Raw genomic sequence first — 25,495 nt, 5'->3', positions numbered from 1 at the left:
TATATGATCCATCATTTTGTTTTTCTTCATCAATCATCTTCTGCCAATTTACAATGGCATATGACAAGAAATTTCAAAATTTTTTGTAAATCTAGACTTTTCTTTATTTTAACCGGGGCCTACGTGCTAGGCTACCGGTCAACACAACGTACAAACGAGGTCATACATGATACATCTCTAAACAAGGTTCCGAAAGCTTATGCTTGAATCCATTGTGATGATGAGCATAACATCTTGGCCATGGACAGCAAACTTCTGAACTCGCATTTAATCTCATTTACTACTCCCAACTGTCACTTACTCTCTTTTGGCCTATAAAAGGTGACCCCCAGCAGTGTGGTTTTCATCAGGTACTCTAAAACAGAGCGACAGTAAATAGAGAGAGTGAGAGAGAGGGATAGTGATTGAGAGAGGAAGAGAGATGGCAAGGTGGTGTATCATGGTGATTCTTGCTCTTGCTGTAGTCCACACTACAGCAAGAACTGTGCCAAGTGATGCTGGCCTCGACGACCAAAAGAACTTCGTCTCATTCGGTGGGGTTGGCGGCTATTCCGGACTTGGCGGTAATGGACTTCCCTTTGGTGGAGTTGGTGGAGCTGCTGGGATTGGTGGAGGACTTGGAGGTGGAGGTGGAGGTGGCTTAGGTGGAGGACTTGGAGGTGGAGGTGGCTTAGGTGGAGGACTTGGAGGTGGATCTGGCTTAGGTGGACTCGGTGGTCTTGGTGGTTTGGGTGGTATTGGTGGTGGTGTTGGCGGTGGAGCCGGTGGTGGCGCTGGAGGTGGGAACGGTGTTCTTCCATTCCCTTGAGCTTGAAGTTTGGCATTTAAATTTAGCTTATGATCTACGACTACTAGTGTTTTTAACTTATTTAGTGTGTTGGCAGTTAAGTTAGTTGTGTGAGAACGATATGTCTTAGTACTTTGTTGTGTTTCCTTATGTCTACGTTCGTAGTCAAAAGACTCAAAAATAATAGCTTGTAAAGTGTTTCCATTTGTAGCCTTTGAGTTACTTAGGTTTTTATGGCCTTGTAACGTTTCTGCATTCAAACATTATCGAAATACGTACATTGCGTTGTGTGACATTTTCTATCTTCGTTTCATTTTTTTTCACTTTGATGTTTACGAAAGAATTCAGAAATTCATTTCATGACTCTAAAATGCTTGAGCTTCTATGCATAGCAAAATTGCCCCCCTTTTTTTTTCAGTCAGAGATTCAGAAAGCAATCCCCTACAGGTTAAGCCTCACTTCTACTCTTAAAGAGATTTAGGTTCTGCTGGCTGAAATTAAAAATTATTATAGATAATTAAAATAGTATAGTGAGACTTATAAATAGTATCAAAAAGAGTAATGAAACCCATAAATAATAGTAAAAATAAACTAAATAATAAAATAAGTTAGCAAAAATTAAAATAATCAATCAGACATTTATGGTTAATCTACAGGCAGTAACGAACCAAGATTTTGTTTTTTGGGAGCCGAAGTATGGTTATAAAAAATAAACACTTTAGAAGAAATGCTCTAAAATATTTTATATAAAAAAATATACTTTAAAAAAAATGGAGAAATCACGACAAACATGCGCATGCAGGCTTAAATATATAAGAGTTACAAACCCTGATTGTCGTATATGTGTGAAAATGTTAGGTACAAAATTATTCATCTTCTTTTAGCTTCAATGCATATAAAATAACTTGATCATGCATTTTATTAGAAAGATATTGAGGCTGATTAAATGATGTTTATTTAGTTTTTTTTTTCTTCAAATAAAGTTTAATTATTCTAATTATATACTCCACAAAATGGTACACTGATAATATTAATAAATATATTACTATCTTTCAAATTAAAAACACAATACAATTTTGTAATTTTTTTGAAATGGTAAATTGTAATTAATATAACATCATTTCACATAAGACTAACACTAAACAACGTATGAGTTCTAAGTAGCTTAATTGGATAAATATCTTGTTGTTAAATAAGAAATCTAGGATTTAAAATCCATCTACATTAAAAATTAATTGATTTTTTGACATGATAATAAAGAACAAAAATCTTGGAACGAACATCATATAATAATTGAAATTTTATCGTTTTAGTATCTATAAAAAAGATACTAACATTACATCTATTATACTTCATTTATAGAAAAAATTAATAGATGCCATAAGAGCATTAGTTTAGAAAATATTTTTAAAAACTTTTTATAGAAAAAGAAAAAAAATAACTAATTTTTTTGAAAATTTTTAATATTTTTCATGAAAGTAGTATTAAAAATTTCATAAAGTAGCCAATTAATAAATATCCTAAAGACAGGTTAACCGGATCCTTCATTTATAACCTTTTATTTTTTTTATTTTTTTTGATGAACTTCATTTATAACCTATTATCTTTATAGTTAAGAAAAAAATTATGAAATTTATTATTTCTTCTAGACTTAAGTACTTAAGTTATAATCAAATATTATTTTTAATTTAAGAAAATGTTTAGTGCACATACTTTAATGTACACATAATACATACTCTCTAAAAAGAAGAAAAACTGAAGCACAACTTTCATTTTTGCTTTTTAGAACAAGGTTCCAAAGCTTATTCTTGAATATATTGTGATGATGACCATAAAATCTCGGCCATGGACAGCAAACTTCTGAACTCGCATTTAACCTCACTTACTACTCCCAACTGTCACCCATTTCTGTTTTGGCCTATAAAAGGTGACCCCCAGCAGTGTGGTTTTCATCAGGTACTCTAAAACAGAGCGACAGTAAAGAGAGAGAGAGAGTGTGAGAGATTGATAGTGATTGAGAGAGGTAGAGAGATGACAAGGTTGTGTATCATGGTGATTCTTGCTCTTGCTGTAGTCCACACTACAGCAAGAACTGTGCCAAGTGATGCTGGCCTCGATGACCAAAAGAACTTAGTCTCATTCGGTGGGGTTGGCGGCTATTCCGGACTTGGCGGTAATGGACTTCCCTTTGGTGGAGTTGGTGGAGCTGGTGGGATTGGTGGTGGACTTGGAGGTGGAGGACTTGGAGATGGATCTGGCTTAGGTGGAGGACTTGGAGGTGGATCTGGCTTAGGTGGAGGACTTGGAGGTGGATCTGGCTTAGGTGGCCTTGGTGGTTTGGGTGGTATTGGTGGTGGTGTTGGCGGTGGAGCCGGTGGTGGCGCTGGAGGTGGAAACGGCGCTCTTCCATTACCTTGAGCTTGAAGTTTGACATTTGAGTTTAGCTTCTGATCTACTAGAGTTTTAACTTATTTTTAGTGTGTTGGCAGTTAAGTTAGTTGTGTGAGAACGATATGTTTTTTTAGTACTTTGTTGTATTTCCTTATGTCTGCGTACGTAGTCAGAAATAATAGTTTGAAAGGTGTTTCCATTTGTAGTCTTTGAGTTACTTAGGTTTTTATGGCCTTGTAACGTTTCGTATTGAAACATTATCGAAATACATTGCTTTGTGTGACATTTTCTATGTATCTTCGTTGGTTTATTTATTTATTTATTTTTCATGTTTACGTAAGAATCCAGAAAGTCATTTTATGTCTCTAAAATGCTTGAGCTTCCATGCGTAGCAAAGTTGCCCTTTTTTCTCAGTCAGTGGCAAATTGGCAATGTTGATTCAGAAAGCGATCCCTGCAGGTTAAGCCTCACTTCTACTCTCGAAGATTTATTTTTAATTTACAGGCAGTGACGAACCAAGATTTTATTTTTTGGAAGCCGAAGTATTGTTAATTTTAGAAGAAATTCTCTAAAATATTTTATATATAAAAAAATAAATAAAAATCCTTTTAAACAAATGGAGTAATCACAACAGACGGGCGCATGCAGGCTAAGCCTCTGTTTGGGCAGCACATTTTACGCATTTCTCAGCGGAAGCCTTTTTTTATGTGGGTCCTATGTACTGTTTATAAAACTCACAAGTACTTTCATTCAGTAATTTTTTCTTTAAAACTGAATCTTACGATACTATTTACACATTTAAAAATTATTTTACTACGATATTTTTAGTTTTTAATTTTTAGCAATAAGTAATATCTAAACAGACCCTTAGGATGGAACGTATTATCATTTTTATTAATTATTACAAAACACTTTTTGAATTATATGATCTTAAGTAGTAAATTAATTACTAATTGCTTGGAAAGTAAGAGCTTTTAATTAGAGACGGGCTTACTTTAGAGCCAAGAGGGACCTTTACCCTGCCCTGTAACACTCCTTTGTATATAAAATACACCTTTTTGTATTTGGAAAATTTTGTTTTTCATTCATAAAAAAAAAAGAGGACAAGCCAAGAAAAAAAGGACAAGTTGTTATTTTAGTAACGTTATTTGTATTTTTTAGAAATACATGTGGGTGAAAAAATGTGAAAATACATGTAATGTAATTTAAAAACTGAAAAATATTATTTAAACTACCATACCAAACGACCCCTTTATGTTCCTTTCTCATGTATGTGTGTGTTCATATTTATTCTCAAAATTTTGATGGATATGGTGGTAGTTCCAAAGCAAACATATTTATTTTATCCATATATCATCATTTTTTTTTTACCTTGAATTGTGACAAATGGTTGATATTTAATTGAACACCAATGGCGTATCAACTTGTTTTTGAAATTGTTGTACCTATATGTACCTTTTCAATTCTTGTTAAAAATTTGAAACGAGTATTTTCATATTTGAATATTATTAAAACTAGATTTCAAAAAGATTTTCAAAAGTACTGTTTGATTTCGTAAATTGAAAGGGAAAACATTATAAAGTTTAATTAAAAAAAAATCAACTACATATCAACCAAAAAATTATTAAAAAGAGTAAAAGCAACCAAAAAATTTAAATTTAAATTTAAAAATACTTTTTATATTAAAATACTATCACATGCAATTTTCTATCCATTGCATTAAAGAAATGATAGTATAAGATGTGATCTTATTATTAATGGAAGTTTAGGGGTGTACGATTTCAAATAAAGTATAGAGAATCAATTTGATTTTCATCCAAATCTTAAATAAATAATGCTTATACAAGGATGTCTCAAATTTTGGAAACCTATTATATATATATACACAAAAACTTATAACATCCAAATCTCAATTAATTTTAATTTTTGATAATTAAGACTTTTTAAAAAAAAAAGTTAAAAGTTTTTAAACTTTTAAAATTTAAACTTCAATTAGTAGCTAGCAACGTGGGGCTACACAGCTACACCAAATTCTTTGAGATTTATATATATTAAATACTCTTTTATATCTTCTCTATCCGACACATTTAATGTGACAAGTGACAACCAATTCCATACCAAACTCAGTTAAGGAAACAAAATTAAGATTACACCTTCCGTAGAACAAAAATTGAAACAGATGGCAAAAAACCAACATACTAATATATTAAACCAAGCTGTAGATCAGTTAAACCAGTTAAGACAATAATATGACAGTAAATGGTTGCACCAAAACCTTGGATATATTAATAGATCACCTACATACATTCATGTTGATTTCATTGAGCCTTTTACTTCTCCATTTGTTTAAATATTTTTTTCAATTACTCGATCTGGTTGGGGTATGCAGTGCCACAAATTCCAGGAGTTAAGGACTCTTGCTACTTTGCTAGTTGCTATCACACTTGATTTGAGTGTTCTCCAACCATGAAATAATGTAGCACCAAGCTTGAAAGGAAGGGCCGACAGCTTAAAGTGATGCATATATCTCTTTCACCTGACAAAGTTTATGAGATCTCGATCTTATCTCATAAAATGCAAGAAGATGGAACACGTTGTGCTTGACAGATGTTATTATTATTATTATTATGTTTGGTAAAATGGCATTTAATGAGGTGACCCACTTTTACTTAAAATAGGCAGCAGGACTGCCATGTCTAATTTTCTAGCTCTGGCAATGGTAATGGCAGCAAGCTCTACTCAATTATGTGAATTCAATCACTCTGCAGTGTCCGTGACTCAGTAGTAAAGACTCAAGAGATGCCACCTAATCAAATGGTACTACAATGCTTCACAGCTTAGGTGTTAGGTTTCACATTCATTTGTTTAGGTGGGATGGGAATTATTAAGTCAAAGATAATATTGCAGCACTCAAGCTCGATCGTCAAACACCGTGGAGACCACTGTATTTATCTCCCATCTGTACAGAAATTTATGGGTAGCACAATAAATTTTACAATTTTTTTTTTTAAAAATAAATTGTAATTAGTAAATAATAAAATTAAAAGTAATGTTATATTGTTTATTACTTTAAAAATTATAAAATTTGTTGTATATGTATTAATTCTCTTGTAACAAAAATTTGAAGTGACGTAATCAAATGTAGAGGTGTGCATGGGTTGGGTTAAGAGATTTTTTCAATTCATCCCATCAAGGCAAGTTAAAAAAATCAAATTCAACCCAACTCATCACAGGGATCCAACCCAACTTAACCCAGTCCACGTTAATCGGGTTAAATCTATGAGTTTGACATTTTTTTAATTACTATTATTAATATTAAATTGAGAATTAAAACACCATCATCACAAATAAGAGCAAATTTATAATCAAATAATCCTAAGTATAACACCAAACCAACCCAAGCCCTACATAAGGAGAACTTGGGGTTTGAGTTTTATTTAGAAAGAGGGGTAAAAAGTAAACATCAAAATTGTATAATATATTTTTAAAATTTTAAATATATATTAAATATAGGTGGTTCGAGTTGGATTAGGCGAGTTTTTGAATTTTATGAACCAAACCCAATCCAATCCATTGTAAAAACAAATTTCACAACCCAACTCAACCACCAACCCTTAAAAACTGACCTAACCGGTGGACTGAGTTGAATCGGGTTGATTTTGGCGAATTGGTGGGTTGGCTACACATCCCTAATTTACGATACGAACTAGCAATTTAAAGTTGAAGCGGCTCCATTTTATTTTTATTTTTAAAACAGGCATAGTATTATATTAATATAAACAGAGTTTCACTAGTAGTAGGGGAAAAATCTCTGTATGAAAACCTATATATATTATCATATACAAATTAAAACATTGAAAAGCAAAATTAAGGCATAGCAATTTATTAGTCTCTTGGAGCACAAGCTGCGGATTCACTGTCCATTAACTAATTGTAGTTAGTAAAGATAGGAAGGATAAGAGCCGAATCCGACTGTAAAATGATATTCCTATTTAGCCCAAGCTTAGCCACACAATTGAGAGTCTAATTGGCCATATTACTTGTAGCATACCCTACATCAACATGCATGGAAAGAAAAACATTTTATCCATTTTTCATTCATGTCCCTTTCTATCCTTCTCCTCTCGCCCTTCCATCAATATTCAATTTATTGAAGGATTTCAATAGATAAAACGATTAATCTGTACGTGGTTTTCCTTCCATTGAAGCATTTGATTAATTGTAAAAAAAAATTTCATTAATTAGCATGATGAACTATTCCATAAAAAAGCAATGTAAGAGAGATTAACTTAACTTCATATCAATCGGAATAAAAAGCATTCCTGACTAGCTATAATTGTTAGGAGAAATATTATATTCATAACATTTTCATAATAATTTCACAAAGGTTGTTACAAGTTGTTATTAGTGGGTAAAAATGTAATTTAAATAGTAAGTTTAAATTAGAACCAATAACAACTTATCAGATATGATTTGTTATGAAAGTATTGTAAACATTGCACTTTTCAATTGCTAGAGAGTAAAAGTTATGAGGAGGTCAATCCAATGTAGGGTTTGAGGTAGACAGTTCAAATTAATTTCCATAAAAACAATATTCTTTGAGCTTGGGTAGGCTTTTATAGGAATGTAGTCCACAGAAATTTAGACCATCTACAATCTCTAAGGACATGTAGCAATTGGTAGTCTGGTAGCAAGCTATGTGCTGAGCATTCTCATCAAAGATGCTAAATCCTATGATATGCTATTTTTATAATTCCAAGCACAAAAAACGTGCTCCATCAAAGAAGGCAAAAATGCTAAATTTTTTGACACCCAACTACAGTGCGCTGCTATCTCTAGCAGCGCACTATATATAGCTGAGTGTCAAACACAAATATTATATTTTAATCTCCACACGTGCCCTCTCTCTTTCTCACATGCGATTTCCATCTTTCTCTCTTCTGGTTCTCCCTCAACCCACGCCTCACCACTCATCAAGCTACCTCCTCCTTTTTTTTTTTTTTTTTTTCCTTTAACCCAAGCTCTTCTCTTCTCTCTATGGCTGAACCCAAAAACCCAAGTTTGAGTCGGTGTTCAGATCGGGTTGAGTCAGCGTTCTTGAGGCGTCATTAGAGTTCTTGAGGTGTCATTCTTGAGTTGGCGTGGTCGGTGTTGTTGGTTGGGGTTGAGACCAAAGAGGCTGGGCCGCTGGGGTGGTGGTCGTCGGAAAGGCTGGAGTGGGTTTTGGTTGCAGTTTTGTGGTGGGTTCACATCGGGGTGAGTTTGATTTGATTTTGGGTCTTGATTTGGTTTTGGGATCATGTTTTGGTTTTACAGTGCGAAGGAGGAAGGGGAAAGAAAAGTGAAGTTGCCACCATGGAAGAAGATGACGATGGGGAAGGAAGTGGTGTTCGTGTTCGTGGGAACGAAGAGGCGGAACCAGAGGTTGAGTTACAGAAGAAAAACGTGTGGTTTGTTTTCGTGTGTGTGGGTGCGTGCTACAAAGTTGATGAAGGGATGGACTTTTTATTTATTTATTTATTTTGATGGTTGGAGGTTGAGGTTGTAGTTGGTGGTGGTGGCTGTAGTTGTGGCTGTGGGCAATGGTGGCAATGGGTGTTGGTGGTGGCAGTGGGTTTGTTGGTAGTGAAAGATATGAGAATGAGAATAAAAAATAATATTTTAATGAAGTGGTAAAAAATATAAAATTTTTGATGTTGGGTGTATTGTAAAATGAGTTGTTAAAATTGATAAAGTAGGTTTTTGAGATGCTAAATGCTAAATTTTTTGAAATCTTTGATGAGAATGCTCTAAGTTCGAGGCTTTTGCAGTTGGTGCTCCAATTCTGCTTCTATAAATAGCCATACAATTCTGCTTCCAACAGTGATTCTCTTAAAGGGTTGCATTTGATTCAATTAGCTTCTAAGCAACACTTAGCCTTCAATAATCTTTCACATTCTCCTAGCCTTTATGTTAATTTCTTGCATATCACAATATTCTTGAAAACTAATTTGTAACCCAATATATATGCATGAATAAATTTAAAGATAAATATAATTTGATGCATATTAAAATTCCTACAAAATTTAAATACTATTGCTGTTCATTTTTATATTTTGTTAATTAAAAAAATTGTAAGAATATTATTTGGTAGAAAATGCAAATTGTTCATAAAAATATTTTGTTACTTGACATGACTTTTTTTTATTTTTTATTGTGATACAATAAATTATTTCATGTGTGCATTTTTGAATAAGTTGTGAACAACCAATTTTTAGAACATAGTATACTTTTTTATTAAATTAATATCATGTTAGAGTTCAATTACTTTCTCTCAACTTCAACTTTAATATAATAATCTCCGACTAGTATGTTTATATATAATTATATATATATATATATATATATATATATTGTGGGGCCAAAGAATTTGTGATCCCGGCTCACTTTCCATTAGGGCCCAAGGCCCACGTCGAGGAGAGGTGTTGCCGAGGACATGCAACGAAAGTCCAAATGGCCTAGAGATATAGCTGAGGACGATCCTGTCCTCGGCGTCTCAAAACCTAGAAGGAAGGGATGGCACGCCATCAAAGGCAGCCCCTAGAGCGCTTCCCAGAAGAAAGGGCGAGTACAGTGTAGGAGCGGTTCAAGGAAAAGCTGTCACCTCCGCATTGAATGCGCCAACAAACGTCCTGGCCGCCTTAATGGGGAAAGGATCCCTGAACAATGTGGCGACGAAGAACAAGGGAAAGACTGCCATTACTGCAATTAAGTACTCTGTGCCTGACAGAGCCATGTTTTTCACTTTTACAACCACCCCCAACCACTTTGGGTATAGGCTGATAAGACAAGTATCAGTCCTATAAAACCTACACGTGGATGTTCGAGGGAGGGGAAAAGCTAGTATAAAAGGAGGATGATGCATCGTCTCTAGGGGGATGAAAAACCTAGCACAAAAGGGGTAATAAGAACATTAAACTCCTCGGACGAGGTCCAAGGACCGGAGCCACCCAGGCCGTGCCGAGGAGAATGTCTTCTTGGATATGCTCAGTTCACCCCTATGCGATCATCATGAACACCATGACTAACGACTGTCCGTTCACCAAGGCCTAGCCTTTTAGCCCACTCTCTACAAATTTATTGTTCGGGCCTTTAACGTTTGAGCCCAACACCAATTTGGGATTGTTACAAATTGAGTCCTTACATATATATAAATATATATATATATATATATATATTTCTTATTTATTTATTTATTTATTTATTGTGGTATCCAGACCCTAGACGCTCGATAATTTTAGGTCGAGCTCCCAATTTACTTGTTAGGATGGCTAGGGGATTTCCTACAATGGGAAAGCCCCCAAAAGCCAATCCAGTAGCCCAAGGGGAGGTACTGAGCCCTACGTAATGAGCCTTTTCCTCGTCTACATGTTTCCCGAGAAGGACCAAGCAATGTTGAGCTGAATCCTCATATCCCCCTTTAGGTCGTTCCTCTCTATTCTCTCTCCCTCTCACTTTTTCCCAAAAAAAAAGAAAGACCAAAGACCACTTGCTTCTAGTTTCATTTCCTTTTTATAGTGCACCTCTAGTGGGGTCTCAATGACGATATTTTATCCCCTTTGTTATGTGGTCCCCACCTTTATTCAAGATTCTTGATTAAGTGGGATCTTTTGAGGATTCTCTTGAAACTTGCACATGATGCCGAATGGTGCTCAGTAGGTGATTCCCCCAAGGCACTATCTATTTATATCTGCTCGGATGGTCGGTGCAAGTCGGTTTGATTACTAAGTAAGTTCGAAACCTTTGATTTGGTCTCCGGCCCAACAAAGGCTAATGGGTTGGGCCCCGGCCTGATGACCATATATATATATATAGATTGGGTTCAAATAACACTTGGTGTAAGTCTAAGTAGTGATACACTGCTTGGTGTGATTAAGTGCTCTTCATGAATTAAAAAAAAAAAAAAAAAAATTGAAGCAAGAAGAAATTTAATAATACATGCAATCAAAAATATCAAAATAATTATTAGGTTAAATTAGTTAAAATAATTATATATTTGTGAGTTCATGAATTATTATTATTATTATGAAAGAGTTCATGAAGTTTTTGTTTTTCTAATAGAGAAGTTTTATCAATTAAGAACTTCATTATCGGAAAAGAGAAGATTACCCATATCTTATAATTCTGATAATATAAAAATTTATTTTCCAACCGTAAAAAATGGCATATAAAAACAACGTTGCCAATAATAAGTTTTCAAATTAAGGTACATGATATTTGCGTAACATTTTTCGCAAAATTTTTACAACAAATTCTAAGAGGTAAGATGTTATTGATTCTGTGGGGCCAAAGAATTTGTGATCCTGGCCCACTTTACATTAGGGCCCAAGGCCCGCGCCGAGAAGAGGCGTTGCCGAGGACATGCAACGAAAGTCCAAATGGCCTAGAGATATAGTCGAAGACGATCCTGTCCTCGGCATCTCAAAGCGTTCCCAAAAGAAAGGGCGAGTACAGTAGGACATGCACGAGGGTACAGTGTAGGAGCGGTTCAAGGAAAAGCTGTCACCTCCGCATTGAATGCGCCAATAAACGTCCTGGCAGCATTAATGGGGAAAGGACCCTTGAACAGTGTGGCGACAAAAGAACTAGGGAAAGGCTGCCTTTACTGCAATTAAGTACTCAGCGCCAGACTGAGCCATGCTTTTCGGCTTTTACAACCACCCCCAACCACTTTGGGTATGGGCTGATGGGACAAGTATCAGCCCTATAAAGCTGAAACTATACGTGGACGTTTGAGAGAGGGGAAAAGTTAGTATAAAAGGAAGAGGAAGCAGTTCAAAAAGGGGGCAGCCAAGGACCAAAGCCATCCAGGCCGTGTCGAGGAGAAAGTCTTCTTGCGTAAGCACAGTTCACCTCTGTGCAATCATCTTGAACACCATGACTAACGGCTGTCCGTTCACCAAGACTTAATCTTTTAGCTCACTCTCTACAAATTTATTGTTTGGGCTTTAACGTTCGAACCCAATACCAATTTGGGATCGTTACAAATTGAGTCTTTACAGATTCCAATCTGAGTCCACCATTGGCATTATTTTTGTACTTACCATTAACAGCCTGTCACTTATGCTTTGTTATGAAATTGGTATTTACATTTTTATTTTATCAAAACAATGTTTGCATTTTTGTGTAGGCATGAAACATTATATTATTAGTTAATATGTCATGCAATTTTCAAATTTGTAAATTCATATAGTATATGATCAAATCATTACACTATTCTTATTGTCTTTCTATTTTGACTAAAATAAATACTAAGCATTACAAATTTTTTACAAGAAAAATTATTGAGATAGTGGAGAAAACTAATAACAAATTAGTGATATTTGTGCTAATGACACGTTGACCATACACAATTCAAGGAACCTATTGTATGTCACCTTTGCACCATATGGCTTGGTTGAATAAAACAGGCTACCTATCTTTGTGTTCACGTCAATTCTAGAAACAATTTTTGCACTCTTAGGGTACGTTTGATACACTAAATGTGGATTACAATATGAATGGTAATCTTTATTACCAGGAATAAAAAGTGTTGTAATGGAATAACTAAACCTATTCATTAGTTTGGTTGTGAGTTGTAACATTAGAATAAAACTTATGATCTATTTTAGGAAATATCTCATTCATACAAATATATTTCCTAGAAAATTGTAAGGACTCAATTTGTAACGATCCCAAATTGGTGTTGGGTTCGAACGTTAAAGGCCCAAATAATAAATTTGTAGAGAGTGGGCTAAAAGGCTAGGCCTTGGTGAACGGACAGTCGTTAATCATGGTGTTCATGATGATCGCACAGGGGTGAACTGAGCATATCCAAGAAGACATTCTCCTCGGCACGGCCTGGGTGGCTCCGGTCCTTAGACCTCGTCCGAGGAGTTTAATGTTCTTATTACCCCTTTTGTGCTAGGTTTTTCATCCCCCTAGAGATGATGCATCATCCTCCTTTTATACTAGCTTTTCCCCTCCCTAGAACGTCCACGTGTAGGTTCAGTTTTATAGGGCTGATACTTGTCTTATCAGCGCATACCCAAAGTGATTAGGGGTGGTTGTAAAAACTGAAAAGCATGGCTCTGTCAGGCACAGAGTACTTAATTGCAGTAATAACAGCCTTTCCCTTATTCTTTGTCGCCACACTGTTCAGGGATCCTTTCCCCATTAAGGCGATTAGGATGTTTGTTGGCGCATTCAATGCGGAGGTGACAGTTTTTCCTTGAACCGCTCCTACACTGTACTCGCCCTTTCTTCTGGGAGCGCTCTGGGGGTTGCCTTTGATGGCGTGCCGTCCCTTCCTTCTAGGTTTTGGGATGCCGAGGACAGGATCGTCTTCGGCTATATCTCTAGGACATTTGGACTTTCGTTGCATGTCCTCAGTAACACCTCTCCTCGGCGTGGGCCTTGGGCCCTAATGGAAAGTGGGTCGGGATCACAAAATCTCTGGCCCCACAAAAATATATTAATGTTAGAAATTTTTACATCTACTAAGGAATAGCTATTACAACCCTTTTAGAGAGCAATAGTTATTCCTCATTTTAAAGAATAGCTATTTATAAGGAATGACTATTCCCTGTAATAAAAACATAACCAAACTATTGAATAGTTAAACCATAGGGATAATTATTATATTACAGTGCCTATTACAGTCTACCAAACGTGCCCTTATAGTTATTTTAACTTTAAGTCGTGTGAGTTCACCCTAACTTGAAGGGATCCTTAGGGATCTTTCTTGCAATCTTTCACTATCGAAACATTTCTTGATTTTTTCAACGACTTCAACAGATTTTTGATAGAAGATTTATTGTTCTGGTAGCATTAGAAAAAAGAAACAAAAAAAGATATATATATATATATACATATATGTAAGAACTCAATTTGTAACGACCACAAAATGATATTGGGTTTGCACGTAAAAAGGCCCAAACAATATAATTTGTAGAGCGTTGGTTTGAAAGGCTAGGCCTTGGTCACCGGACAGTAGTTAATCAGGGTTTCCATAGCGATTTGCACAAGGATGAACCTGACGTGTTTAATAATAATCTATTCCGGTATGTCATGAGTGGCTCCGGTCCTTAGACCTTGTTCAAGGAACTTCATGTCCTTATTATTCTCCCTTTTTAGGACTCCACCATCTGGAAGCCCCCTCTCTTTGGCGCATAAGCCTTCACATTATATAGCCTTTCTCGGTTGATCCTGACCCTCCACCTGTTGATTAGGCAGGTACCTATTCAAATACCTGTCCCATCAGCCGCCCCCCCCCTGCTTTTTGTTAGTTGCAATAACTGAAGCCACACTGTTCAGGAGTCTTTTCCCATTAATACGGCCAGGATGTTTATGGGCGCATTCAATGCGGAAATGATGTATTTACCTTGAGCCAACCCCACTTCGTGCCCCCATGTGGGTCCCATTCTACTCGCCTTTTCTTCTGGGGGCATTTTGGAGGCAACCTTCGACGAGATGTCGCTCTTCCCTTTGAAGTCTTGGGATGCCGAGGACAGGATCATCCTCGGCTGTGTCTCTAGGCTATTTGGTCTTTCACCACTTGTCCTCGGCAACTACTCTCCTCGGCACGGACCCTAGGCCCTAGTGGAAAGTGGGCCGGGTCATAAGTTCTCTAGTCCCACAATATATATATTTATTTATTTATTGGAGTAAAATGATAATAAGAGTATGTGGGGTATGTATATATATTGTTAACTGAGCAACTAACCAACCATGAAAAATTGCAAAGGGATTTCCTTTGGGGGATTTGGATGGTTCTAAATTCTATTTGGTGAATTGGAAGATGAACCAATTCAACAAGGAGGTTCGGGTATTCGGACTGTTGTGAATTTTAACCATCTTGGTATATGGTAGCAGCGTTTTGCTACTAAACGGGGAGGCGTTATTGCTTTGAATAATTTATGGCACAGCCATGGGGTAGTTGGAAGTCCATGGGGTTAGCTTAAGGAAGCATATTCGAAGAAAACATGACAGCTTTCTAAAGGCTTTTACAGTTTAAAGTAGGCATTCGTTTTTGGTGTGGGGATTTAAGTTTTAAGGATGCTTTTCTGGATATAGTAGAGTATTTGAATACTAGTTCTGGGATTTTTTTTGGAATGTTGTTCTGATACAACTTTTATAATTAGATAATTAGATTAAATGTTTGTATCTTTTGTAACTAAAAGATGACATATGTCATTGTTTTATCCAACTTTTATAATTAGAGAATGTATCTATTGTAACTATTTAGATCCTTAATCAGATGTTAATAACGCATTACTTGGAATTCTCAATTAAGAATAACTTTTTGATGAACGAGAAAGAGGGGCGAGGGCGATCATTTGTGGCTAACCCCCCAAGGCGTGATCTAATAGGGACACCCCCCGCTAGGGAATGTTGGAATTAAGAATAACTTTTAGTGGCTATGTGAGCATTGGAATTAATGGAGACTGTTTGTCCTAATGAAACTGTAGTTGATTCTTTGATGGTAATACTAATAACTAATAAGGCCCTCTAGTCATCTGAATAGAACAATACTAAGGTTGATTTTGCCAGTTTGAAAGCTTCTTCCTTCAGATCTATGAACTATTCCCATATATGCCGTGAAGCCAATCATGTGGCTCAGTGATTAGCAAAATACTCTACGGCTTTGCTCTGACTGTATAATTTGGATTGATGTGCCATCCAGCATGTTCCATGTTGAATTAATGAAATTACTAATTTTGTTTTCTTTAATGATAAAAATCAATTCAATTAAAATTAGGAGGCCGTAATTCATAAACGGTACACCCTTTTTTTTTTTCCCAGTTAGGAATGTTCCTAAACATCCCTCTCCTTTTGTATTTTTTCCTTACATCAATCTCTTCCAAACCTTTTACTAAACTGCAAATTCCTAAATCCTCAAAAATAAACCTAAACCCAAGTGAAGCAAAATGGAAGATGGCTCTGACAAACAGTATCATAAGAACACTGCCTTGCAATGTACATGAACTTAAGCTTTGTTTGTTTTGATGGAAAACCTCGTGTAAAAATAATTTTCCGTATTTTCTAGCGTTTGATAGTATCAGAAAAAATGTGCCAGAGGAAAACTATTTTTAATCAACATAAAAAATTTTGCTTATTTTTATAGATTGTTTTCCACAATTATTTTATTTTATTTTAAAAACAACTTTATCTCATAACAAGCTAAATAAATGAAATTAGGAGATTGATTTTCAATTCATTTAAGGTTGCTACTAAACATAAGAAAATGAGATAATTTTTTGAAAAATGGCTTGTTTTCTAGAAAATATCATTACTAAAACAAACAGAACAAGAAACTACCATATGTGTGTCCCAAGGGAAAAAAGGGAAGAGGTAACCGGAATGGGAGCTGGGGAGGTCTATGATGTATGTCCCTTTTGTTTTCTGGTATGTTGCTTGGTTTAGTACACAGGTACAACATTTTACATCGCCGTTCTCACATATGTGCATATCAGAATACATTGGTGCCCTAATGAAAAAAGTATAACAAATGGCTATATGGATGGTTTTGCATGACAAAGTCCAGTACCAATATCTGTAGAAGATAAAGTCTATTAAGGAAAAAAAAAAAAAAAAACATTCTGATGCTAATTTCAATTTACATTTAAATAATCACTGCTGTATGCATTAATTAATATCTTTGCTAAATCTGATCTGTGATCGGTATCTCCAGTTACCAAATTCTATTAAATTATAATCAAAAGTCATAAAAGACGGGAAAATTTTCTTATGAAAAAATCACAAGTTCAAAGATCGCAACCAACTTGCCTCATTAGGGAGATGTGAGAAAATAATAGCAATATCCAGTGTTATGCTCTCAGGTCATTGCATCATAGTCGTCCAACTGATCATTATACTGCAGCACCTTTCTCTTTATCTTGGATGAATCTACCCAAGTAACGAAGTCTTCCATATTCCTTGTTACAAGGAATGCTGGGTCAGTAACCGTCTCTGGACCCACTCGCACATGCCCTTGCTGAATGTATGTGATAGCTTCTTTTAAGTGCTCACAAAACTTCAGGCGCACCAAAACAGTTGAGAGCCTACGCCTACAAGTAAATAGTGAAATACAAAAAAAGTCAATGTCAGACTCAAATTGTGTAAGCCAGTGACAGGGAACAGAAACACAAGTCCATTCATCCGAGAGAAATGGGAAAAAAATTGTCCACAATCCTTTTCAAGAGCATGACATTATGAGAAAAATATTAGAGGCCTTATTCTAACTTCTTACTGTTTCCACTCTTAAAATCGGGAAAAATGGGTCTCAAGATCTTTATTTATTTATTTTATAACTAATAAGAAATATATTAATAAATGAAGAAGGGTGTCACCAGAGTATACAGAAAGTATACATCAGGGACAAAGTACAAATCAAGAGCATAAAGTACAAAAGTCCATGAAACCATTAACTGAAAAAAAAGAAAAAAGAAAAAAACGAAAGCCTAAGCAACCCAGTCCAAAAGAGTATTAAAAAAGAGGAGTTTAAGATCAAAAACTATTTTCTCTAAATCCTCAAAATGCCGGTTATTCCTCTCCCGCCAAATGCACCACATCAAACAGTAAGGGACAACCATCCAAATAGCACTATTCCGATGCCACCCAAACTTTCCTTTCCAACAAGCCAACAACTCCATCACTATCTTTGGCATAACCCAGTGAATGCCAAACAAGGTAAGGATCATAGACCACAAATCAGAAGCAAGGGGGCAATGGATAAGGAGGTGGTCTACTAATTCCCCATTTCTTTTACACATACAATACCAATCTAAAATCAAAATCTTCCGTTTCCAAATATTATCATTTATCAATAGTCAAAATATTTCCCAAAGCTACTGTCCAAACAAAAAAAGCAACTCTAGAAGGGACCTTAGGCTTCCAAGGGAAGGACTCATCTATACTTTTTATCAAAATTTGGTAACAGGAGCAAATTGCTAAACCTTTTCCCTTAGCAGGTTTCCAAAAAATCTTATCGTCCCCAACTCCCCTCAAAGAAATTCCATAAATACTATCTAGAAAATTGGATAAGGACTCCAATTCCCAATCTTGAGCGTTGACGGAGGCTCAACAAAGAAAAAGTGGATCCTCCCATAACGAAAAAAGAGAAACGGTAAAACAAACAGAAAAAAGAGAACAAGGAAAATAAATCTATGACTAAACTGCCAGGCCTCTTTTGTGACTAATCCAAGGTAGCCAGGCCTCTAAAATTTTTTTAATGATGTCTCAAGATCCCTTGAGATCATGCATGAGCACTCAAAAATGGTGGCGTTCATGGGATTAGGCCATTCTTCAAAGAATTATAAATCACATGAGATAAAATCCACACATTCTCATAAGCCATGAAATGTGAATAGGCATCATCTCTCTTTTTCATATTTTACAAGAAATGCGAACAGGCAAGATGAATATGCTCTAACCCAATGTGATGCAGCTTAAGAAAATAACATTCAGAAGTGGCCAAATGGTGTATGAGTGCCACAGAGAAAGTGCAAACCCAAGCACCCAAGGAGATGCAAACCCCCATTCTTTCCCACCACCCTATACTAATGGGGTGGATGTGCCATATGGCCCAAAGGCCATTGTCAGAAGTAGTTCGAAACTTGGAATCAATTTAAATATACTCAACCATTTTTTTATAAGTCAATTTCCTTGTATTCAACTATTATTGGGTCACGATCATGATTACTTGTAAAATCCACTGTAATCCATCCTTTAATTAATGTCAGTAATGCTTTTCCTGCACGTACTTCTTGTTATTTTCTTAATCTTTATAATTGCATTGTCAAAGTTTTCTAGATTGAAGCATTACCAAACCTGCTCTCAAAAAAAAAAAAAAAAAAAAAAAAAGGTATGACTACTAGTGGAAATGAATAGCATATTTTTAATTGTTCCAATATATTCATGGTGGTACCTTCCAATGTGAATAAAACAAGTAGTGATGTAGCTACACCTTTCTTTACTTTTAAGGCAAGGGAGAGTTGTCCTGAAACTGAGCAGAAAGAGATTTTTATACTTGGAAACTTTTCCTTACCTAAAGAAGGATGACACTGTTATACGTTCACACACTTTTAGAGCATCAGCGTTGTGCTTGGATGGTAGTACACCAATGTTGTACCTGTCATCGAGAAAACACACATAACAGTCAACAAAACCCTTTGATAATGAGTGACAACTGAAATGAGAATGGTGTTACCATCTAGATAAGGATGATCTCTTTTTTTGATAAGTAAACCATCAATTAAACAATCAATCCATGAAACAAACATAAAATCAGATAAAAAGGCCTGAAATATTGAGTTAGTATATATACATTCATATGAAATTTCAATCATTTTTCTTTTTAGATTCATAAGTTGCACACTAAACCACACCCACCGCCTTATTTTAGCGGGAAGGTGTTGCCATTTGACTAGAGCTCATTGGCCAGCCTCAATTAAGCCAGAGTCATGGAATTGTTCTGATCTATCATCTATGGCTGTCTGTCCCTAAGGGCTGCTAGGTTAACCATGCCATATATCAACACATATCAGATATTAAACACTTTGGCGCCATTGCCTAAAAACCTATGATGATGAAAAGGTGTTCTAAAAATTTATGGGAAGTCATTGCTTAGACAGCTGAAGACACCTCCTGCATTAGAAAGAGGATGCTTAAAATCCCCCTAGAAACGTTGATGGTCAGGTGCGTATTCTGCCTTGTCACCTGATGCTGCTGTGGTGCAAAAATAAATGTACAAACCCCAAGAGGCTAAGCGGGTAACATTATAGAACGTCAACTTAAGAGATGCTTTCATGGACGTCACATAGGAAAATTTTTAAATCAGCACTAATAGAAACACCCTTTAACTATACAGGAATTTCCAGTATATTAACATTGACTGATGACAAGAATAGGAAAGTAGACTTTTCCCAAAGAGAATTGAGAGAACCACAACTCCCCCCACCACCCCACCCCACAATAACTTCATGGTGATTGGGCTAATCTAGCAGTCAAAACATATTTTTGATTGGTAAGTTATGCGCCCAATGGGTGTCAAAAACCCACGACCTCAACCTCCATCCCATTATTATGGGAGGATAAAGTACCAGTTGAGCTATATAGCTCATTGGTTAATCAAGTGCTCAAAAGGAAACATATAAATCTTCTATGTGAATAGTTGGTTAATCAGTTTTAAAAAAATATGCCAATTTTTTAAGCATTATGCAAACTGCCCTACTGCGTAACCTTGTACCCTATATGTTCTATACATCATTATATAGTTCATGGATATAGTTCTGGTAACACAAACAATAAAAAAATGCATGGTTTTTCTTCCTCTTGCCAGAATATATCAATTTTTAGCCACATCATTATATTGTGGAAGATGAGAATAATCCTCTTGTGTTAAGATTTCAACAATGAAGTGGTACTCCCTGTGCATGCACCAACAATAAGGATCTACAACAAGGATGACAAATGAGAATTCAACATTTAAAAATCCCTTCCATAATTGAACATCATCCATAACAGATAGCTATAATGTGTTTGTAATTGGTGCTGCATTTTCTACGTGACCAAGGGGTGTCACATACAAGTCCCAACAACTATATTTGTAGTGGATTCACTATTGCTATACAAGTTCTCTCCATAAGAAACTTAAGGTTTCACTAATGGACACTGTTCAACATTAAATTATACAATTTCTTTGAGAAGGGATCTCTATATAAACACTTTTAGGGAAACTGTGCTCAAGAATAACTTGGAACATCAAGCAATATAGAGACATGATTTTCAATTTGTTATAGAACAAAAATAACAAACATAAATTCTTGAGCACCCAACTAGGTCATGAGGAATCTCGTGATTCTTGAAAGCACCAAAACCAAGGACACCTCATTGAGCTGATCATTCCTTTTCATTTTTTTTTTTTTTTTTGGTTTTGGTGGGGTAACCATTAATTCTTCATACTACAAATATTTGTAGAATTTATGTGCCTATTATGCAAAAATTGCTCCATCTTCACACTCAGAACTCAAAAGACATTCAGTAGCCAAAATTCAAGTCAGTGTACACAACAATGGATTTTACCTGAGCACTATTATTAATTTTTTTCAATCATACTGATTGAAAAATATAACAAACAGGATTCTACTCATCTAGTTTTCAACTCAGCCCCAATTAAATTCCACATCTCCAACAACAACATAAGGCTTTACTCTTTATCCCTTATTGTCCGATTAAAAAAGCACAAGCAGAAAAAAGAAAGAGAAACTCACAGCTTTTCGAGTAGCATATCAGTCATTTCAATCCGAAAAGGGTCTTTGTGGTCCATCTTCATCAAAATATTCACTAACTTCTGCACCATCCGGCACAACCCTGAATACCTATTCTCAAAATTTAATTAAAAAGAGGGTATAAAAATAGATAAAAAGTAGGTAAAATAAAAAGTGGGTATTGAAGTAAAAAAGAGAATAATACTTCTTATAATCATCACGGTGAGTGGCATGGTAGCGTTGCATAACAGAGGCTTCTCTGTGCCCATCTTCTTTCTTCCACTCCAAAAAATTCACCTTCTTCAGCAGCTTCTTCTCATGATACTTTAGCTTCCTCATGCTTATTTACTAAATTCACAACACACAAAGTGAGTTTGAATAGCATGGGGTATATCTTAATTTCCCAGCAGGGCAACAATATATAACTAATGAAATTGATGTACAAGCATACAATTTTTAAAGCAAGCCATAATAAAGATCAGTACCTCAATAAATGCCTTCAAAACCCACAAAAGCACAAGCACCTATTTTTTATCCAAATATATATATCAGAATTGAAGCTAAGGGGGTCATTGTTGGGAAAAGCGTCAAGTGCACTTAAGCGCATAGGCCTCTTGGAGCCTAGGCGCTAAGCACAAGCATGTGCCTGATTGAAGTAAAGCACACAATTTTCAATCTCATAACTTCTAATAGAAATATTCATAACATAAAATAAAATAAAAACAATGACTCAGGATTTCTATATTTTACTTATTAGGGAAATCAATTGTATAATGTATGTAAATTCAAATTTTACATATGTTATTTCAATTCTTAAAATTTTTATACAGTAAATTGAAAACAATTATCAATGGTTAATATCATAATAATCTAGTCACAGAAAGTTTAAACATAATATTTTATATAATTCTCTAACGTTTTATAAAAGTACATAACAATGATAGTTATGATCAAATGGTGTATATGGTTCAATCAACATACATCTAAAAGTCAGAGACCAAAAGCACAAGAAATGTAAATTAACCTCGTTCATATCTTATGACATGTAAATTTTTTTTAAAAAAATTGTGTGATACAACACCTTAAGGGCAGTGGTTGTGTAGTAAATCATTGGTCCATATAATTTCTTTCAAGATCAAGCAATTCATTTTGATGATCCATATCGTTTTTAGCAATAAATAACAAAACGTGCCTAGACATGCTCTGTGCTTCAAAAAGCTCCAAAAAACATGCCTAGAGCACACTTCATTAAATGAGCTTTTTTTTGGGGGGGGCCTAGTGAAGCATTGAGAGAATGGGGATTCGAGCTTTGACCTTAAGTACGCATGTTGCACACCTAAAGCGTGCTTTTAACAACACTTAAGGGGTCCAGCTTTAGCTTAGTAGGAATAGAAAGAGGTAAGAAAGATCATCTTCAACACATTCTGAAGTAACAAACCATACCTTTGTCTTTGTCTCTGTTGGAATCCAAATTCACAAAACACAGAGAAGCAAGAGTGAAAGAGTTCTTTCTAAAACCCTAGTAGAAGTCCCAGATGCTAAAACCCTAGACACCTTTTTTCCTCTTATTCAGATATTTTTATTTTTTTTGGATTGGGGTGTGAGCTAAGAGTCCCAATCAGCCAGCCCAGTGGAATTATTTTGTTCACAACATTGGTGAGAGGGTGCCGTGTATTGGATCAATGGTAATCACAATTCATAATAGCATATGTTAAAAAATCATTGGGCGAAAAAGTAAATTTTGACACAAATTACATATAAAAGGTAATAACCACTAACTATATATATATATATATATATATATATTTTATTTATGTATAGGTGCAATAACCACAAAGTACCAAATTACAAACATGTGAACAAATGACAAATTTCAAACTTCAAAATTACAAATTTGAATTTCTAACACCACAAACATACACAATGTCACAAATAAAAAACCCATTGTTACAGGGAAAGAGAAAGAACAAATTGGAAAAACATGAAAGAAAGATGTCAATGATGACTTACTGCAAAAACATTCCATTAATTGGCATAAAAAAAATGACCAATAACTACTAAGCTACTCTGTCAAGAGCCAACCTAGAATTGATGCCAATTTCTAATTAGTTATATGCATCAAGAAAATGAACATGGCAGATTTTTCTATTTTGAAAACCCCAAAATCTTCATTCAGAAAATCAAGAAAAATCACATGATGAAAGAAAGATGTGAGCAACTCACTCAGGGCCGGCCCTTCCCTTAGGCGAGTTAGGCAATTGCACTCAAAACCCTAAAAATTTTACCTTTCTCTCTAGTCTCTGCTCTCCGCCTCTCTCTAGTCTCCAGTCTCCACTGTTCAGTCTGTTCTCTCTCTGATTCTCTGCTCTCCGCCTCTCTCAAGTCTCAACTGCTCACCTCACCGTATCAGGTTCTGAGGTTCAGGAATCAGGTATATAATTATAATAAATATTTGGGCTTTTATTTGTTAAGAACTTAAGATAACTTTGCTTAGTTTGGGCCCTCCGTGGCTGGTTTGTAACTTTGTTTATCACTTATCAGTTTATCATTATGGCTGCCTGGACCCTCCCTGAACTGGGCGTTAAGTTTGGGCCTTCAAGTTTTTTTTTTTTTTTGGTGGGTGGGTCTTATTAATAAGTCTTGTGTCAGTGTTATGGTTGTGCTTAAATTTTTGTTATGCTTGTGTTTAATTTTTTTTTTTAATTTATGCAGGTTGAGATTGCTAAAAACTTGTTATTGTTCAGTAAAACTACAATAATACTTTTTATATAAATCAGGTTTTATTTCTCATTTACTCTACACTTGAAAGTTATTTTTTATTTTAGTCGTTATAAATATATTGTTTGATTAGAAATGTTTACTAGAAAATATGCATCTGGATATGAAAAACTTAAAAAAAAAAAAAAAAAAAAAATTTAATTGAGTCTCAAAAGGATCAATGGATAAATTTATTATTAGTAATAAACAAAATATAATACAAAATTTAGATGAAAATATCACAAATAAGTAAGAAATTCACCAAAATAATTTAGAAGAAAATGATGTTCAATTTTGCAATAAAACAAATCTTGATAATGAACTTCAAAATAATTTAGAAGAAAATGAAAATAATGATGAAAAATATAATATAAAAATATTAAATAAACATTAATTTAATTAATATATAAGTATAAAAAAGGCCCCATTTTTAGTTCTTTGCCTTAGGCCCCAAAATGTCTAAGGCCGCCCTTGTTTCCCTCTCATTCTTTCTCTGCATCAACCCACGTCACACCGTGCTCTATGGCTAACCACCAAACTCTCGTTCTAAACCTCCATGGCTGGAGCTTTTCAAGCTCATCACCCCCAACCACACACCACTGCCGAAACCCAGCCAAAATCAAATCACGACCACCACTACGGCCAAAACCCAGCCAAAATCAAATTGCAACAAAAACCCAAAAGCCCACCAAATTAAAAATCAAATCACACCTACCAAAATTAAAGCACAAAACAACCAAAATCACAAAATGAAAACATTGAAAGTGAACCCACTGTTAAAAAAACATATATTGGTTTTGTTATTATATTTTAGAAGAAGAATCATCTTGTTGAACTAATTTTAGATCCAAATTAATCAAACACATATCACAAGCAAAAACGATAAACTAAAAGCAAAACAAAAAAAATGGTATTTCCCAGAAAAATGTTTTCAGAAAATAGAAAGGGTAAGCAAAATATAAAAACTATTTGCTTCATAATCTCAAATGAATAAATAAATAACCAAAAATCACACACCATAATCCGGTGAAGTATCGTGAGTCACAATTTCACTTAAGAGGATCATCTGAGTTAAGAGGAAGAGATTTTCATAGTCTTTGACTCGGCAGCACAATCTTCAATTTCCTTTCTTGACATGACTTTCGCTCGCTCCTCTCCTGTCAGCCTAGGTGATGTATAAAGAGAAATAAAAGGAAGAAGAACAAAGCATTGCGTAAAAAAGAAGAAAAGAAAAATGGTGAGAGAAGAAAGACGAACTGAGATCAGGTGCATT

At 35.1% G+C, this 25,495-nt stretch overlaps 3 protein-coding genes across 7 annotated transcripts; 2 read left to right on the top strand and 1 right to left on the bottom strand.

The window, feature by feature from the left end:
* Nucleotides 1–337: 337 nt before the first annotated feature.
* Nucleotides 338–1,082, top strand: LOC115962161 (acanthoscurrin-1-like). Of its 2 annotated transcripts, XM_031081050.1 has the most exons (2): nucleotides 338–623; nucleotides 675–1,082. In XM_031081050.1, the coding sequence occupies exons 1-2, from the start codon at nucleotides 422–424 to the stop codon at nucleotides 806–808; spliced, it is 336 nt and encodes a 111-aa protein (XP_030936910.1). In that variant the 5' UTR covers nucleotides 338–421; the 3' UTR covers nucleotides 809–1,082. The 2 variants fall into 2 exon arrangements, with proteins under 2 accessions (XP_030936910.1, XP_030936909.1); XM_031081049.1 differs by having other exon boundaries at nucleotides 338–1,082.
* A 1,547-nt stretch (nucleotides 1,083–2,629) lies between these two features.
* LOC115962162 (acanthoscurrin-2-like) lies at nucleotides 2,630–3,474 on the top strand. Its single transcript, XM_031081051.1, has one exon. It carries the CDS (start codon nucleotides 2,819–2,821, stop codon nucleotides 3,203–3,205), a length of 387 nt encoding a protein of 128 aa, XP_030936911.1. The 5' UTR covers nucleotides 2,630–2,818; the 3' UTR covers nucleotides 3,206–3,474.
* A 13,324-nt stretch (nucleotides 3,475–16,798) lies between these two features.
* LOC115960715 (U3 small nucleolar ribonucleoprotein protein IMP3-like) lies at nucleotides 16,799–23,914 on the bottom strand. Of its 4 annotated transcripts, none has more exons than XM_031079692.1 (6): nucleotides 23,751–23,914; nucleotides 21,951–21,989; nucleotides 21,671–21,813; nucleotides 21,469–21,576; nucleotides 19,245–19,328; nucleotides 16,799–17,265 (listed from the first exon to the last, which is right to left on the bottom strand). In XM_031079692.1, exons 3-6 carry the CDS (start codon nucleotides 21,802–21,804, stop codon nucleotides 17,034–17,036), a joined length of 558 nt encoding a protein of 185 aa, XP_030935552.1. In that variant the 5' UTR covers nucleotides 21,805–21,813; nucleotides 21,951–21,989; nucleotides 23,751–23,914; the 3' UTR covers nucleotides 16,799–17,033. The 4 variants fall into 4 exon arrangements, with proteins under 4 accessions (XP_030935552.1, XP_030935554.1, XP_030935553.1 ...); XM_031079694.1 differs by having other exon boundaries at nucleotides 23,689–23,752; XM_031079693.1 differs by lacking the exon at nucleotides 21,951–21,989 and having other exon boundaries at nucleotides 23,689–23,914.
* Nucleotides 23,915–25,495: the final 1,581 nt, after the last annotated feature.

Source organism: Quercus lobata, chromosome 9 (genome assembly GCF_001633185.2).
Source record: "Quercus lobata isolate SW786 chromosome 9, ValleyOak3.0 Primary Assembly, whole genome shotgun sequence".
Classification (NCBI taxonomy): domain Eukaryota; kingdom Viridiplantae; phylum Streptophyta; class Magnoliopsida; order Fagales; family Fagaceae; genus Quercus; species Quercus lobata.
The sequence above is the reverse complement of the archived record's forward strand: the minus strand, read 5'-3'. Positions and strand labels throughout refer to the sequence as shown.